The sequence below is a fragment of the Papaver somniferum genome, chromosome 7, assembly GCF_003573695.1.
Source record: "Papaver somniferum cultivar HN1 chromosome 7, ASM357369v1, whole genome shotgun sequence".
Taxonomy (NCBI): Eukaryota; Viridiplantae; Streptophyta; class Magnoliopsida; order Ranunculales; family Papaveraceae; genus Papaver; species Papaver somniferum.
Genome location: NC_039364.1, coordinates 229023885 through 229042630, shown reverse-complemented (window position 1 = coordinate 229042630; position 18746 = coordinate 229023885). Strand labels below are relative to the sequence as shown.

Genomic DNA, 18746 nt, shown 5'->3' with positions numbered 1-18746 from the left:
ATAAGATAACTTTTAGGAGCGTCCCGGAATTTAGAGGGCTATTTGTTGACCAATGTTTGGCACAAGCTACTGAGTATGGGTTTTCTGGAACTTCCTTGAAACAAACTTCGTAGGGAAATTTGTGCAAGTTCTTTTCTGAGAAGTATGAGTGCACTATCTCACACAAAAGAAATTGAGAAACCACTGGGATTACTTGCGCAACCAATATGTTATGTCACTTGGTCCCGTCTCTTAGCAAGAAACAGAAGAAAATGCACTATCAAAATGATATGAATGAGACACAGGTGGAAGTGAAGAAAATGCACTATCAAAATGATATGAATGAGACACAGGTGGAAGTGGAAGGGGAAACATAAGAAAATGCAGCTCGTCTGTTTGGTCGATAAGAGCAAATATATATGAACAATTTACGCGATGAGATAGCTAGTCTCCTTTAGATTTTATTGTTTCTTTTATGTTTTTAGGACTTTAATCTTTAGATTTTGTTGTTTTATGATGTCTAATATGTTTAATTCCATCAAAAAGGAAGTTGTTTAGACTGCAATGGAACAATTTGTGATGTTTCAGTAGTGATAAATGTTATGGTTTAGAATGTACACAAGGACATTTTCTGTCCAAAAAAATCCAGTCAGCTGAGTTAGGTCTGACTCACAAAACAAACATATTTTCTGACTCAAACCTTAGTAAGTCATATCCAGATGAGTCAGGTGATTTCACTCAGATCCAGACGACTCAGATCCAGACGACTTAGATGAGTCAGCTGCAAACAAACAAGGTGTTGGTAAAAATAAATTACGGGGCGTTGTAAATTCATCCGAATTGGATCGACAGGCCCAGGCCCAATTCGGTAAAACCTAGGAAGATAAGAAAGATGGCTCTACGAAGGGGGCACCAACCATACTCTAACTTACACCTACAGGCGACCAAGCGCTACCACCACCACCAGCAGCACTGATTTATCTCTCTTTCTTTTTTTCCCCCTTCTCATTACACCGTAAAAAGTTCAATCTAACTCTCCGGTATAAAAGTATTTTGTAGGTTGTTCTACGGAAAATATGGCTAGATAGCTTCCGTTCAATACAATTAAGCTTTTCCTTTTGAGGTGGTTGAATCTTCAATATCTACCGTTAGTACTAGGATCTTGTGTTCACTGTCATCTTCTTCTTTCTTGATCATAATTTTGAAATCAACATTGTTAGATTGGCGCAAGAAACAATCATGGCAAGCGGTCAGGTAGTTATGCGTGCTAGGTATAAGAACAATGGTGTCAGGGATCCTGGCGTTCAAGGAGTTCTTATTATGGTACTAACCCTAAATTATCATTTATTGATTTTATGAAATTGATATTCATGACTCGTTTTTTCGCAGATTGATTTACTGTTTGTTATGCCCTAAAGTAGTATATTAAGTAGTATCTATTTTGCACGAACTTCGTATACTTGGGAGATTAATTTCATAACCTTGAGCAATGTTTATCTAATGCTTTGAAAGATTTATGCGATTTACACATTGGAGTATATTGAGTAGTTATGTCATTGTGAAAGGAACTGAGATTTCAATGGGAAATATTGGAAGACAAAATGTAATTATCTTTTGGTGTTTGATACAACTCACAAGTGTCAATGGAAAAATCTTTGCAATTTTTAGTATCATGAATTAGTAATTTTGTATAATTTGTCCTGGACCAAATTCGTTTAGTTGGTTTCTATGTATTTTGATACTTGAGCTTTAGATATGGTGATAGCTCGGTCATGAGCACATTTACTCGTCAACTTTTTTAGCCATTGCGTGTATGTCTCTTAAACAATCAATTAAGCATTCTTTGTAAATTGTCCTTGTTGCAGACAGAGGACAAACTTGATTTCTCACCCGATGATCCTATGCCATCTGCAAAACTCAATGTTGGGTTTAGATCCATTAAAGGTAATCCTTACCGGAAATGTGTTTCTATTCACAGATTTTAGATAGTTGTTGTGTAATGGGGGAATTAGTGTCATTAAACTCAAGAACAACTTTTGATGTCATGGTTCTTAATAGCCAAAGTATGTCTTTTCTTCTTCTCTATTGGTACTATTATGAACTTGATTTTTATTTCTCAAAGTGATAATCTAGGGATAATGATGAGTGAACTCAAAGCCTCCCTTATATTTGAATAATGAATTCTCTCTTTTCTGTTGCTAGCATTAAGGGTGGATTTTCTTTTGGTGTAGTGGATCTTCTTATTGTCATTCTGTTTGTCCACATAATTATTCAGGTCACAAATTTAGCAGGGAGGGAAGCCAAAGACAAGCGCTACTAATGCTTACAGGGGTAAAGGATTTAATGCTGTTCTGTTGTTGTGTGAATTATTAGTTCTTATAATTCTATAATGTTTTTACCTTTATGCATGTTTTATTGTTCTATTTGAGCAGATTGCTCTATTGCTTTCTTTTTTATCTAGTACTCATCTCAAACTGCATCTTGGGCAGCTCTTTTGACACCATTTTGGACAGCTGGTCTCACTGGGGCTACATGTGCCTGGAAAAACTCTGATCTTTGTTGACAATAATCTTTATAAACTGGTCTTGTTTTTACCCCGATTTTTCCGGTCAAGCGTTGCTTCCCCTAAGTTTTAGATTTTTTTTTTGTATATAGAATTTAGTATTGTTGGAAGGATTCTAATCTGTTGGATGATATTCTGAAAGTTGGCTGTAGAAATTGGGTCCTAAGAGCTGTCCAAATAGGAAGGTTCTTCTGGTGACCAGCTTATTTTTGTAACTTATCTGTTTTGGATCTTCATTATTGAAAACAAAACTGTTTTCCTTTGTGTTGTTTCAGAGCGATAAGAATTACACATTTGAGTTTGATAGATTTACTGAACGTGATATATGCCGAGATTTTGTTGGTAAGTTTCTCTCCTGCCATGATTATGGATTTTAACAGTCACTTATACTATTGACTTAAAACCTATTTATGTATTTGTCGAGGTTATTAGCTAAATAATAAGATGGTTACTTACATATCACTTCCCGTCATCTTCTATAAAACCTTTTATAGTTGTAGTGTTCTACCTGATGTCTTCCAAATGATGCTTTTTGCCTGAAATATGATACCAATGTTATAATGTCTCATATGTTACCAATGTTGTAATGTCTCACGAACAGGAAAGGTCCTTGGAAAGATCCAAGCTAAGGAATCATCTGCATCGGATGCCAAAGTGGATCCCGAGAAGTCTGCAACTACACTGCATGATGAGCAGCTCCGTCCAGAAGAAATGAAGCTTCGGATGAAACTGCTAGCTGAAAATAGGTAACAATGCTATATGTAAGCACATCTACAATTTCTTGGTTGAGTTCAAGATTATGGAAGATTCTTGAACTTGCCATTTTACTGTTTGTCGATGGTGTTAATTAATTTTTTTTGAGCAGTGAGTTGCAGAAGCTGCATAAGCAATTTGTAATTGGTGGTGTTTTGACTGAAGCTGAATTCTGGGCCACAAGAAAGGTTATGCATATATGATACTAGATTAATAATGTTTTTACATGCTTCAAGTATTAACATTCTTTTGTTGATGTCGTTTGTTTACAGAAATTGCTTGCTGTTGATGCCAGCAGGATGTCTAAACAGCGATTGGGGTTCAAAAGTGCGATGCTTGCAGATGTCAGGCCACTGACAGATGGCCGGGTACACCATGAATTTCTATTAATGTTTAGATTTCTTTCTTGAATACATCCCTCATAAACCCTTCAATTTAAATATATACATAATTACATACATACAAACATAATAAATTTTGCTCTAGAAGTCTGTAATTTTATCTTATTTTTGTCCTTTCCAGACAAACAAAGTCACTTTCAGCCTGACTCCAGAAATTATTCAGCAGGTATGTTATAGTAGGACTTCATTTTCTGGAATTGTTTGCCTGGTGGGTGCTTGTTTCAAAATTTTGTGCTTGTATTTCCTCGAGTGTTCTATGTACAGATGCATAGTCTGTACTGAGGGTTTGGCAGCGCTGACGTTCTTTTTCCCCACCTTATATGGTTGTAGTGTATACGTAGTTGAATGCAAACAGAATATAAATCGGAAAAATATCCTTTGATCCTCTTTTTAGTGAGAGTACAAGTACTACATTAGGGAATGTAATATTACCCCATATATAGATCTGTATCTTTTCAGTTGCCTTCACATTTTAGCTGACAGGTTTCTTTGATCATAAGTCCTTCTGCTCTATCAATTTGTGTGGCTCTGATATCTAATTTTTGGGCAAAGAGGTTCAGTTGCAATCATGCAAATGCAAGAGAACGTATGAACATTCTTCTCGTAAAAAGCCGAGGAAAGTAATAGTTTAAGTTTGCTGATGTGACCAGATTTTAAATTAGGGTCACAATCTCAGGTACATAGTTTTTAAATTAGAGTCACAGTCTCAGGTACATAGTTTTTTAATTAGGGTCACAGTCTCAGGTACATAGTTTTGACATTGAAAGCAGTGTTACCTTTTCTGTTCATGGCTGTTACAAAGACAATATTCACCATTGAATGGATTCGGTTTGAGAATGTTATAGTTGTTCTCTACTAAATGGCCTTGCCATTTAAAGCTTCTCTTACTTTCTTAGTCAGGACATAATTCCACGTGTTAGTAATTGAATCTATCTATTACTCTTATTTCAGTTTTTTACTTCTTGAACTACTGTAGCAAATTAATGGTAACCAATCAATCTTATTTACATTAGCTAATAATTTTGGGCACTTTCCTTTTAGGCTTTAGTTGATGGATTTGATTCTTTGCAGATTTTCACTGAAAAACCAGCTGTTCATCAGGCATTTCTGAAATTTGTCCCAAGCAAGGTAAGCGGATATGTCCTCTTTTGTCTGTTATGTGCCAAGAATTTAACTCATGAACTAATATACGGGTTCCTTCTCTCTTTAGCTATATACCTATCATCATGTGATTCTCATGTTCTCTGCTTTGTGATTTTGTAGATGACTGAAAAGGATTTCTGGACGAAGTATTGTAGAGCAGAGTTTCTTCATAGAACAAAAAATGCTGTTGCAGCTGCGGCTGAAGCTGCTGAAGATGAGGAGCTCGCTGTCTTCCTGAAGCAGGATGCCATATTGGCCGGTGAAGCTCGCCAGAAGGTTCTTTTTTTTTCTTTTGTTTTTTGTGTTTTTTGGTATAATATGATAGAAAATGTTACCGTAATGATATACTTTCTTTTTTCGTTTCTTTTTTCCTTTTAGATGTGCATTATAATTTCCAATTCGGGTGCAAATGATTTTTTCCATGCTGCTACTTTTCTCGATTATACACTTCTCATATATTATTTATACTTGTTGTTGACACATTCTGGACTTGCAGATCAGGCGTGTTGATCCAACATTAGATATGGAAGCTGATGAAGGGGATGATTACATACATCTTCCGGTACAACACCTATACCCTCTAAATATTATTTCTGGGCTATTCTCATTATGGACTGAATGACTCTCTCTTTATAACATCTAATCCAAATGCTATGCAAAATATAGAAAAGATGAAAACTGGACAGTTAGGTTTTTTTTTTCTTCTTGTTCAGAAGTCTGAAATTTTTTTCACATTTTTTTTTTAATTGCACCATTTGTACTGCAAAACAACCCCAAGAGGTGCTCTAAAAATACCCTCCCTAGTATTCAGTAGGTGTCCACTATTGCTGTGAGTTGGGATAGTATAACTGTTAAAGCTTGCTTTCTCGAATCTTACGTAATTTAAGTTACCTTAAATGAAAGAGGAGAAGGGATAGTAGTATAACTGTTAAACCTTTCTTTCTTGAATCTCACGTGATTTAAGTTAACCTTAAATGAAAGAGGAAAAGGGACAGTATAACTGTTAAAGCTTGCTTTCTTTGAATCTTACGTGATTTAAGTTAACCTTAAATGAAAGAGAAGACAAATTCTCTCTCCTGGACATAATTTGAATGGATGCCCACCAGTTGTTTCTAGAATCACATCATATGTTTTTGTCAGCTTGAAAGACAACTTTCTGTTTCCAATATCCGTGATTTAAAAACACCCACCCAATGTGTAATTTGGTGCACCAACATGCCGGGCAGGTACCCTTACTGAAACAGCCCTGTTTTTTTTTTCTTTTGCCAATTTTAGCAGAATTGACAATTGGCAAACAAATTCGTTCTTCTTTCTGGTACATCTTCTATTGTGTCTTCGTGTGTTCATTTTCTCCATTTTAACTTCTGCTTACATTTTTGTTGTATGTAGGATCATGGAATTTTTCGCGATGGGTCCAAGGAGTTTACTGATTCCGAATATGAACAATATAAGAGGACTCTCGCACAAGATCTTAACCGACATGCAGCAGTGGTCTTGGAAGGACGGACTTTGGGTCAGTGGTCCTCATTATCTTCTGCTGCGGTTTTATTTTTATTTGATATGGCTTAACTTTTGGGGTCATTTTGACCAAGGTAGTATCAATACATTATTTCTGATTCTTAGATATCTGCATACTTCTTAATTCCAGCTTTTTCTTTCTTTCTTTCTAGACAATTAAGCAGATTCTGGCATTTCTCATACCCTTTCTTTGTTCTTCTTCATGAATGTGCATGCAGATATGGAACTAGGGGACACACGAACTGTAGCAGAAGCGCTTGCCAAGTCCAAAAAGGGTTAGCAATGATAATTTGGATATGTTGTTTTACGTTCTTCATTTTGTTTTCCAGCAAAGTAGTAGTAGTGTGAAAAATTGAAACGTTTGTTGCTTTGCAGCCGACTTAGCTACTCAAATGTCTGATGAGAAGGCAAATCATAGTCGTTCGGAAAGGGCTTCTCGAATGGCTGAAATTGAAGATCTTCAAACACCTAATAACCTTCCATTGGCACCTCTGAATATTAAGGATCCACGGGAGTACTTTGATTCTCAACAAGCTAATGCACTCAAAGCCCTAGGAGATACGGCAGTTGGAACAAAAACAATCAATTGTAATGTGAGCACGGCACAAGCATATGGGTTTTTGAGGAAGTCAATCTCTGAGATGAAAGTAACAGGATTGAGTGATCCTGTAATTGAGTCGGAAGTTGCTCGTAAGGTTCTTATTGGTTTGTCTCAGCAGTTATCGAGTACCAAATATAATCTTGGGAAGAATCCACAGGAAAGTATCCTGGATAGACTTCCGAAGAAAACTAAAGAAGAGCTACTGCACTTCTGGATATCCATTCAAGAATTATTGAAGCATTTCTGGTCATCATATCCTATTACAACAACATACCTTAATGCCAAGGTAAGCAGACTGAAGGATGCCATGGCAGATATTTATCCCAAGCTGCAGGGAATTAAGGAATCCGCACAATCAGATTTTAGGCATCAAGTTTCTCTCCTAGTTCAACCAATGGTGCAGGCTCTGGATGCTGCATTTACTCATTATGATGCAGATTTGCAGAAGAGATCAATGAGGAGCTGAGTAAGATAAAATGGTTTTGTTTCTTGCACCTTCATCTTGTTCCAGATTGTTGATAGCCTACCCTACTATACACGGACAAACATTTAAGCTTTGCAGATAATCCAAGTAAAAAGGAAGATTTCACTCCAAGAAGAAAAAAAGTTGAGATTAATTTTTCAGTTTGTTACAGAGTAAACAACTTGTAAAGTTGATGTGATGAATATGAGAAGTGGAATGCAACTGAAGAGGGGAAGAGGATTGTAGATATCATTGAAAGTTTTAAGAAACAGGATGACAAGAAAAGAGACTACGAAAGCCCATGGAAGAAGAAGTTGAGCTGATAAGGTTAAAGATGATAAAAATCAAGAGCGAGAACAAGTTGAAGATGAAGCTGGAGGACATAAGGATGCCAATCACTACTTGGAAAATATAGAATGCCTGCTGATCAATCATCTTGCATATTAGTGATGCATGTATTTCACCTTTAAAGGCTTTGTGTATTTCACTTTTGAACTCTCGTAGCTCAAGATTAACAGGTAGTGTAGTATGGTTCCTAATGAAAGTTTTGAGTAATATTACCGAGTTATTTCATAGTCTTTCTTTTCTCAAATTCTATGTTGCTCTCTCAATTATTAAGTTCTAACTTTACAAAATGCTTTTGTTAGCGCGGGGTTGAAATCCTCAGTATTACAAATATAAAGTTCTTCCATAGTCTTTCTTTGGCGTTGTTGAGGACCGTCCACTCTGCCAGTGCTAGAATGATGTTATTTCTTCCCTTCAGAACTTCATCCCATTTTGCTGACTAGGGATGCGGGCCGGCAACACTTGTTTGACACAAGAAAGGTGTCACGTTATAATCAAGTAGAGATGATTCTTCATCTGAATCTCCACTTACGCGTCCACTCATGCAATTAACACAATAGACACGTAGTCAATACCTAATCGCCACCTCAATATCCAAGCCACAGTATAAAATCACATGCATTTTGAGAATTTCATTCCACAGCAAATGTTTTCTCGTGTAAGAATCTCTTCATCAAGAATCTTATTTTCTATTCCTACTTCTGCTAAATTAGGCGATCGGAATTTTCTTTTAGATTGTCCTCGGAAATCTGACTTTCCGGTCTTACACACTGAAGTTCCGGCAAAAACAGAAGGAATACTGTTCAGGAGAATGGCTTCAGGAGGACAACAATTTCCACCTCAAAAACAAGAACAACAACCAGGGAAAGAACATGCTATGGATCCTACTCCACAGTCCACTGCTCAGGATTACAAACCCGCTAACAAACTACGAGTACTCTTAAACTCTTTTGGTTTTCACTAATGTAGTTCATCTTTTTACTTTACAGAAAACTAAAAGTATTAAGGGTCTGGATCTTTTTTGCAGGGGAAGGTTGCATTGGTAACAGGTGGAGATTCAGGAATAGGAAGAGCTGTTTGCAACTGCTTTGCACTTGAAGGTGCAACAGTTGCATTCACTTATGTCAAATCTCAGGAAGAGAAAGATGCTAAAGATACACTTCAGATGATAAAACAAGCAAAAACAAGTGATGCTAAAGACCCAATTTGTATACCAACTGATTTAGGTTATGATGAGAACTGCAAACGAGTTATCGATGAAGTTGTTAATGCCTTTGGGAAGATTGATATTCTTGTTAACAATGCTGCTGAACAACACAAAGCAGGTTCTATTGAAGATATTGATGAAGAGAGGCTTGAAAGGGTTTTTAGGACTAACATCTTTTCTTATTTCTTCCTGACTAGGTAGACTAACATTTACTCATCCATTATTGTTCTGTAGTTAGCTTGTTGTTCCTGCGAGATTTCTGTGCAGTACTCTAAAGTGTCAGATATGTGTGTATAGGCATGCACTGAAGCATATGAGAGAAGGAAGTTCAATTATAAACACAACATCAGTGACTGCATATAAAGGGAACCCAAAGCTACTTGATTACACCTCAACAAAAGGAGCCATTGTTGCCTTCACCAGAGGTTTAGCACTACAGCTAGTAAGCAAGGGAATTCGCGTTAATGGTGTTGCTCCTGGACCAGTTTGGACACCGTTGATACCGGCTTCATTTAGTGAAGAGGAGTCTGCCAGTTTTGGTAGTCAGGTGCCTATGGGGAGAGCAGGGCAGCCCCATGAAATTGCACCGTCTTACGTGTTCTTAGCTTCAGAAATCGACTCCTCTTACATTTCTGGACAAGTTCTTCATCCTAATGGTGAATTCATGATTCATGCCAACTAGGTTTTTCTGACTACTAATGCAATCAGCAGTTGGTGATTATAAATGTTGTTGTTTTGCAGGTGGTACTATTGTGAACGGTTAATCCTCCATCAATTCCAAAGTTAATCAGTAGAATTTCTGTTCTCCCCCTATGTTGGTGTCATGTGTTTCTAGTGAGTTGCTATATGGATTACTGTCAACTACGTTCTTGTAAGCTAATATCTAGTGTTTCTGAGTTTTTAGTAAATGAACTGAGATCAATAAATAAGCTGTTGCTGTTTACCCGGCTCTCCAGTCTTGCAAAACGAATTCGTTTTCAGATTCTTCAGAAAACCATTTTGGAGGAGGATGGCTTCTGAATAACATACCGGAGACCCAAGTGCATACACCACATTCTACCATTAAAGACTAATATCATTGCTCAAAGTCTTAAGACTACTAAACCCTAAGAAACGCCTGCAACAATTAGTGGATAGCAATAGCAGTGAGTAATGGACTTCTAAGGTAAGCAACAATGTAACACTGTTAAAATCAGATAAACTCCAACTTGCAGTTGGTTCATTCAACTTGCTTTAATGGACTTGGAAGACTCTCAAAACGGATAATTTTTTAGATCAGCCCTTGATCACCCGCATCCATATTTCTAACACTTCCTCTGATTATTATTCTGACACCCCTCTGATCCTAGATCTAGACCTAGGTAGGAAGTGTAGTTGTCAAATTTATGTACTTGTGCATTATAGCTATGTTAAAGAACAATTGGCCGAATCAGAAAGAAAGAAACTTGCAAGAGTGATGCTGAAGACCCAAGTTTGTAGACTATGGAAATTCCGATTAATCAACTCAAGTTTGTAGCCTAGGGAAATTGCAATCAAGTAATGCTCGTGTGTACCTTGATATGCTATATTTTTCTATGTCCATGTGAATGGTAAGCTACACTATAAAGTGTCTTTTCCAAGTCAAGTTAAACGAATGCCGTTTTTCATTGTAGTTATTGGTTTTAAACTTATCCCAAGTTTCAGAGAGTTTCTTCTGAATTTTACTGGTAAGTACAAAATTTTCAGTCAAGCAACAGGCTTAAAAATAAGAAACAGAAAAACTACATAGACTGACTAAATTTTGATTGAAACAGCAAATGACTGACTAGATTCTGATTGAAATAACAAATGAATGCATAAAAACATAGCAATAGCAACACTGCAACTAATATACAAACAAACAACAAAAGGGAATCAGAAACAGAATGGCCATTTTTTTTTTCAGCTTTCAAGTCTGGAATTCTTACTTTTTCCTTTTTCATCAAATGTGGTGGCTAAATGATCAAGGTGAATTATCGAAGCAGATCTCAACACCACTTCCCCCGATTACAGCTATCTGGCAATGAAACCCACATGACTCCAGCTCTGCTATGACTTTGTCAATAACATTTACAGATAGCACTGAAATTATTTGGTCAAGGAGATGCACCATTAATGAAGTAATTCACATGCTATCAGAATGTTACTAAAAGAAAAGGAATAGTGCTACAATCATGGCACGACGTTGTGTAGTTGAACTGTTCCACGGATGGATCACATACAAAGGTATCTAGTTTGCTTATAAAATAGACTTATTGTGATGGAGAATATATCAGCAGGCAACGCAAGTCGTTCATGGCATCCACTAAACTATAACGGACAGCACTCTAAGGTAGGGCATTCATGGGGTATAATTAGAAATGATTAGGGAAAGTTAGATTCTTTAAACCATGCATATCAAAGAAAAAGAAGGATACATGTAGGTAACAACGTCAGAACACAGCCTCCTCCGCCTGCCCCAGTCAGCTTGGAAGATAGCTTGTACTTCAGAGTCGTTCGCAGAACTGTTTCTATAGAAGCATGACTAACCCCCATACACTGAAGCAGCCCTTGGTTCATCTCCATCAATTCTTCCAGCTTCTCTTCCTTCTCAGTTAGCGAGAGGGGATCAGCAGCAGGTGATTGGATAATGGAGGATAACTCCTTACTGATATAGTCAACTGCTATAAATACAGCATTCATAGCTTCTGGATGTCTCAATGTTCTCTCTGATACACCAGCAACTAATGCCTTTGTGTTCCTACCGACCTTTGTATTAGTGATGAGCATCCTTAGTGGCATACTGGACTTCATACGAGTCAATTTACCAGACTTGAACATAATCATATTGCCTGTTAGGAAAACAATGGTTCAAGTAAATTTCATGATTATTATATACATGGTTCTGCAATGTACACATTAATCCCTTAATATTATCAGCCTAAAGGAAGACTACCCCATACAAGTGTTAAGGGGCACGATGAGGATGGAGGAAAAGTAGTGCTAAAAAGGCGAATAAAAAATGACGATTTTCATATGAGATGAATTAAGAACGTACCGAATGTGCTTACTGTGTTGTCGATTCCTGATGGTTTCCCGTGAATTATTTTTTCTCCTTCGTACGCCCATTTGTTCACCAATTCCAGATTGTCCTCCCTGAAACTCAACCAACCTTTGTGTCCCAAATCTAAACTTACAGCACTTGTTAAAGCAAGCAATGCAGCTGAGACTGACACGCAGAATGATGCAGAAGAACCCAAACCGGAACCAAGTGGAAGAGTAGAAGTAACAATTGCTGTAGCAGGTTTGTAACTGATATAGGGAGGTAAACAAATCGAGGAGAAAAATGTAAGACACAAAGACAGAAAACAAGTAAACAACTAACAAATGTAGTAGGAACCCCAAAACTCAAAATGTATACCCATGAATTGAGGTGTACATCCAGAGAAATGCATAAAGACCAGAAGCAAGTTCGATTTTAGCCTCTGGGATATTTTGTTCTTCGACTAGACTAGCAATTGATTTCAATGACTCATGGGAACATGATTGTGGTTGAGAAGAAAGAGGATTCCCCAAATCAGGAAGCGCGTCTTTTATTTTTTCTACTGGCCATGAGAACTCTAACCCCATATCCTCGAGCTTAATTTTTAGTAATCCATCGCTGGCATCTACAAGAAATAAGGACACAATATTCAAAACCCACTGATTAATATAAAACATAAATAAAACCCAGTGCATAATGAAAACAGACAATTTTTCTTTTTGATGTTGGTAATTACCCAAGTGAACTAATAAAATCTTAAAACAAACACCAATCAGAAAAACCAAACAGGATATCGGAGTACTGAGTTCTGTAATTGTTTCCCATCATTCAGTTACTACTCCCATAAAATATAACTATTTTCAGAAAAATGCCAGGATTGCCTGGTACAGGGTGAAGAATCCCCAAGCTCTTTGGGTCCAAATTTCAAATCAAAGTACTTCAGAACCATGATGCCCTTCACTGCAATACTAAGCAATCAGGGTCACGGATTCGGTGTACGATTTAACAAGGCTTGTCAACATGAAGAATACTAGCTGATAGACTTGTCTCATCTTCTTTAAAGGTCAACTGATCACCATCTTTAAGATTACACTTTTGTTTCTCATCTTATTGATGAATCAATCCTAGTTATCTCTTTCCAGAACATGCCAAAAAGATTAAGAACTTTTAAGGTCCATACTCAGGGAGAGGCATGCTAATACACCCTACAACAAACTCAATGGGTTTCAAGGTGGAATCTACCTATAACGTGTTGATAAATCAATCTTTAAATATGATTCATATGAGCAGAAACAATAGCTGCATTCATGGTAAATCCCTGGTAATCATACAGAGCAGATAATCTTATGGAAAACTGTTCATGAAATCCTTCCTATCTGAAGTTATTTGCGCTCTTTTCTTTCTCGGCTTATAGCATGAAAGCACTCAGCATCTCTTTTTCAGATGCCCTTTTGCTCCTGCAATCTGGTTTGCTGAGCAGCTATCTCATGATAGACGGCTAGTTCACTTCATACAACAGTAAAGCCGCAGATAAACCACCATTTGAATCTTCTTTCCCAATTCCTTAGTATTCATAATAATCTTGTTTTTTTTGCTGCGCATCATGTGAACCCCACTAATCCCAATCCTCAACCTATATTCTCAACTCGCCTAATAATGCTGAATGAAACTATTAAACAGCCAGAATTAATTCTAACCAATTCAATTAACTGAAAATATTAGCAAGTCTGCTCTTGGAGGATAACAACTTTATATTCAACGTCATGCAGCAGCATTTGCTTCATTCTCATTGTCATCACCACCGCCAAATTTTCAAAGCTCGGCTTGAACAGCTTGTGAGTTCAAAAAACCCTATGTGAATGCTGATTTCAGTATCGAAAGTCAAAAGATAGAAACAAGTTATCATCAGAGACTTCCAACTTGATTGAATTAACCCCAGGACCCTAAAGACATGGTACTAATGAAACCATACAGCTCTAGCACACTATTTCAAGACAGTGAAAGGACTAAGAGGATAAGATTGGTTTCTCAGGGTCGACGAATCTCAAAAGGCTCAACTGACAGTTAAAGAGTGCTAAATTTGTACACATACAGATAATACTAGCTTTAAACAACATGACAGTTGCACGAAGAAGAGCAACACCAGCCAAAGGGTTTTTCAAGGCCATGAAATCCCACATGAAGCTAATAAGCTTATTCACAAGTCAAGTTACATACTACAGTCACAACCATAACAAAAGCTTGCCAATTTGTGTAAGTATGTTCCATTAGAAAAACAGACATGGCCCTCAGATCCTCTAGACGTAACATATATCATCAATCCAAACTATCCACTACAAACAAGTCTATCTTGAAATTTAGATAGATCACATATATACAAAGATCTATAATGTAATTAGGTTCCAGAACACGAAACCAAAAACCAAATACGCCAAGTAATTTCAGGAATAATACTAAAACCATATCAACCCTTAGTAACTAATAATACAACTACACAACACTAGATGACCGTGCGCGGTGGGGGCCGACGAAGAAACAAACGCAGAGATACCTGCTCTTGCATCCTTCCTATCTTTCACCACCAAACCCACCATTAATTACTTCAGTATCAGATTTTATCTCTTGGCAGCACACACAAATCAACTATTTCACCAAATGAGCAATATGAAAATCAAAAGAGTTTCCAGTAACTCTAAATTAACAAAATAACAAACATATTAAGAATTCCTGAGAGAAAGCAAACATACCAAGTCACTTATGTTCTGATGAACAAAGTTATATCATGAAAGACAAAGTTATCCCAAAAATAATAGTTTTGGACTGGTGATTACATACTCTTACCTAATGAAATCAAAAGACAAGCGAAAAATTGAAAACCATATATACTCTTACTAGACTACTGAACTGAAAAGAACATAAGGGTCTTGTGGGCATGACTATGTATAGTTCAACTAGCACCTTACCTAGTTAGACAAAAAAGAGAAATCCATTTCCTGTGCATTACATACAGCTCAAGAATGTGGTGTCGAAGATCTCCTTACCTTATAAACTTTATCAATTTCTTTCCACTGATTTCTCGTCTTCAAGTTCTAATTCCTCACAACCCCATGTTTCCTAATCCCAATCTCTAAAATAGTTGTCAATCAGCCCGCAAAGTACATGGCAAATCTGGTCGTATTAAACTGGTGGTTCAGGCATTTTATCAAGCACTGAATGTGCGTCTAGCAACTGATGAGGTTAGGTAATGGCTGCAGTGCTGCACTTTGGACACTACCCAAATGAAGTCCTTCTTGCAGAACACATATTCGATACAAACCCAATTTCTAATCGTAATCAACTTCTAAAAACACATCATCGCACCCATTCAACCATAGATTCAATCCACTTCTTCGAAAACATGTTCCGACAGCAACCATAAACAACTTCCTATCATCTCTGTTCACTCCTTACATCAAAGACAACAACCTAATGTTGACCCCTGTTTGTTCTTTTTTAACTGACCCCAGAGTTCGAGACTTCATCTTCTTAACCCGGCAGTTGAAGAACAGTTTCAGAAAACAGAATTTGCTTAAGAGTCCGAATCATTCAATCGATTTAGTGATTTAGTGAAAGCATAAAAAGGACTAATGCTAGGAAGAATTGATGAAAATCTAATAAACCTAAAATTGAACATAATCATGCATAGCTAACCCAAACCTAGTAATCCCAAATGCCTACTACTCAAATTGTAATTTCACCCAGATCACACAAAGAGATCAAAATTTCAGGAAAAAAAAGGGAAGGGTTTTCAAATCAAATTCATACCAGAATCACTTGGAATTTGGAGAGTAATTGTGGTATATAGATCAATTGAAGCAGCAACAGCAGTAGATCCATGAACGACAGCATGTTCACCAGTAAGAATGATTTTTCCGGGTGCTCGAGCTGTTACTTCCATTATTTTTTCCTTCTCTTGATGAAATTTATTCAAGATTAGAGTTTAGTATATAAAGATATCAATTTCGTTGAATCATCGTTCGCAAATTTGGCTCAAAATTTTCAAAAGAGGTTGATTGAGATATGTTTGATTGTTCGTTTGAAGTTAGGGTTGTTGGTGAAAAGTGTCGGGAGTTTTTTAATACAAACAGTCAGAGATCACAGCAGGTTATTCCTGGTCCAAGTGGGTTTGGCCAAACCCAAACGCGCACAGCTTTCGATGCTTCACTTTAAGTGGAGACATAAGCCAGCCCCCCGGTTAGACATGGCTGCTAGCAGTGGAGGCAACAAGCTGCTAGTTTCGGTGGCTCCGGTATACAACTGGATAGGTCTGTCAATGGAAGAATATCCATCGGATATTTAGAATTCTGATATTCGACAGGTTAAGCACTATCGGATATTCGATATCCGATAATATCCTATAGGATTCAAAATCAGATATCGATTCCGATAGGTTAAGCTATCGGATATTTATCCGATAATATCCGATTCTGACAAGAAAAACAACTATTGTCTGTAAAACATATGCAGAGCAGCAAAGGTGATATTTAAGTTAAATTTCTCATACATACCATCCAAATTGTCTTCAAAAAGTCTTAAAACATTACTCTTAAGTAGTTATGTCTCTAAGTAAGTCTCTTACACACACATACATGAAAAGAAACACAAGCAAATGCTATAGAAAGTAAGATAAGTATCTGTCACTCTCCTCTCCAGGCTCCAGCCTCTGACCCTCTTGAGTCTTGACTTCATTCGTCGTTGATTTTCAAATTTTCCATATCTGCATCCAGACAAACACACATAGATTAGATCCAAATTGAAGTGCTAACAAGTAACAATAAATAGAGATTAGTAGTATTTCAGAAAAAACATCTAAGTAGATAGTTTGTTTTGTACTGCTCATTGCTCTCTAAATCAAAACATACTGGTCAAAACCATCATCCGGTATGCTTTTCTCTTATGTAGTCATAACATATTTCAATATGAACTAAGAAGAATAACAGATTACAGATGTATCCATGCACTGATTTTAAGGAAAAAAAAAAAGAAAAAAAAATATGTTACCTTCACAAATGAAATCTGGCAACCAATCGCTTAAGCACAACAATGCTTCAACAAGCTCTGGATCTAATGAAGCTCTGTGTGTTGTAAGCACTCTACCACCTGCACTGAACATTGATTCGGATGCCACACTGGTGACTGGGATAGCCAAGACATCTCTTGCCATCTTTGCAAGAGTTGGGGTACTTAGGTGCATTTAGCTTCCACCAACTTAAGATTTCAAACAAATACTCATCTTTTGGTGAGCCTTTGCTAAGCATTGGTTCTTCTAAATACTTGTCCAACTCAGACTTCTCCACCTCAAATTCAATGTTCTCCATCATAAACTCAGCATATTCAGGATCACGTGCTTCATCTGGATTGTCTTAATCCATCATACTTGAGCTAGAGACAGAGCTGCGGGCGCCAAAATAGTGTTCATCTGCATTTGAGTTTTGTGAATCATACTTATAAAAAAGAGCTGTCAATTTTGTTTTGAATTTGTTATACTCCACTGCATAGCCAGTTCCATACAACTTCTTATAACGAAACTCTACCCATCTGGCTTTGTATCTAGGATCTAACACAACTCCGATGCCCATAACCAAATTACTTTCAAACCAATACACATCGAACTTCTCTCTCATCTTCAACCCCATTTCTCTGATATACACATACTCACTGTCTTCCCATTGTTTGATGCACTTGTTAACTTCATAGACCCCATTGTAGTACAGATTTGTAGTTGGATACTTCATCCCTGCAAACCTGGTTGAAACATCATTAAACACCTCTAAACACTTGCAAATAACTACCCCTTGTTGTCACTCGTCTTCACTTGGTATACAATCGAATTCAGGATCAAGGACAGCAAATCTTTGAAACCCTTTTTTAAACTCAATTGCATTTTTAAGCATAAGAAAAACTGAGTTCCATCGAGTGTCCACGTCAAGACTAACTGCCTTTCCAGACAACCTACATTGTGACAGTGCCGTTTCAAACCTCTCTTTCCTAGCTTGTGAAGCTTTAACATACTTAACACAATCTCTAATTGATTGCACAAACTTAACAGCAACTTTCATACCATCTAAGACAACCAAATGAAGAATGTGGTTGGCACACCTCATGTGAAGCAATTCCCCATCAAGAACTAGACAATCCTTATTATTTAGCCACTTAATCAAATTTCTTATCATCACATCATTAGCAACAGCATTATCAGCAGTTAAAGAAAGGAATTTCCTATTTATGTTCCATTCCATAGTGCAAGTTTTGATACATTCTGTGAGAACATCTCCTGTGTGTGGTGCTGGCACTAAAATATAAGTTAATGTTTTCTTAACCAAATTCCATTCATCAACTATGTAGTGGCATGTTACACAACAATACCCATCTTTAGTATGCTTAGCAGTTCACATATCAGTTGTAAGACAACATCTAGAGGTCAGATTATCCAATTCTACTTGCAATTCTAGTTTCTATTCATGAAAAAACTTCATCACATCACTTCTGGTTGTGTTTCTACTCATGATCTTAACAGAAGGGTTCAAAGACTTGCAAAACATTCTAAAGTAAAAATGTTGAGCCATTTTGAGAGGGTAATCATGCTTAGAAATCATTTTAACCATGTATTCCCTAGAAACTGCAGGATCATACTGCCAATTAGCTAATTTTAAAGCTTTGTTACCTGCTGTTTTCAGTGAAGTAGAAATCTGTT

The 18746-nt window shown here is 37.0% G+C and overlaps 3 protein-coding genes across 3 annotated transcripts; 2 read left to right on the top strand and 1 right to left on the bottom strand.

Annotated features, from left to right (window-relative positions):
* The first annotated feature begins 922 nt into the window (after positions 1–922).
* Positions 923–7994, top strand: LOC113299756 (general transcription and DNA repair factor IIH subunit TFB1-1-like). Its single transcript, XM_026548841.1, has 14 exons — positions 923–1302; positions 1845–1923; positions 2255–2310; positions 2818–2884; positions 3144–3288; positions 3408–3483; positions 3568–3663; positions 3818–3862; positions 4768–4824; positions 4960–5115; positions 5336–5401; positions 6229–6352; positions 6576–6632; positions 6733–7994. The coding sequence occupies exons 1-14, from the start codon at positions 1219–1221 to the stop codon at positions 7422–7424; spliced, it is 1800 nt and encodes a 599-aa protein (XP_026404626.1). The 5' UTR covers positions 923–1218; the 3' UTR covers positions 7425–7994.
* A 436-nt stretch (positions 7995–8430) lies between these two features.
* On the top strand, positions 8431–9922 carry LOC113299759 (glucose and ribitol dehydrogenase-like). Its single transcript, XM_026548843.1, has 4 exons — positions 8431–8700; positions 8794–9170; positions 9271–9629; positions 9715–9922. The coding sequence occupies exons 1-4, from the start codon at positions 8578–8580 to the stop codon at positions 9735–9737; spliced, it is 882 nt and encodes a 293-aa protein (XP_026404628.1). The 5' UTR covers positions 8431–8577; the 3' UTR covers positions 9738–9922.
* A 775-nt stretch (positions 9923–10697) lies between these two features.
* LOC113299757 (mevalonate kinase-like) lies at positions 10698–16139 on the bottom strand. The gene is made up of 5 exons (XM_026548842.1): positions 15818–16139; positions 12392–12638; positions 12029–12282; positions 11409–11822; positions 10698–11073 (listed from the first exon to the last, which is right to left on the bottom strand). The coding sequence occupies exons 1-5, from the start codon at positions 15948–15950 to the stop codon at positions 10955–10957; spliced, it is 1167 nt and encodes a 388-aa protein (XP_026404627.1). The 5' UTR covers positions 15951–16139; the 3' UTR covers positions 10698–10954.
* Positions 16140–18746: the final 2607 nt, after the last annotated feature.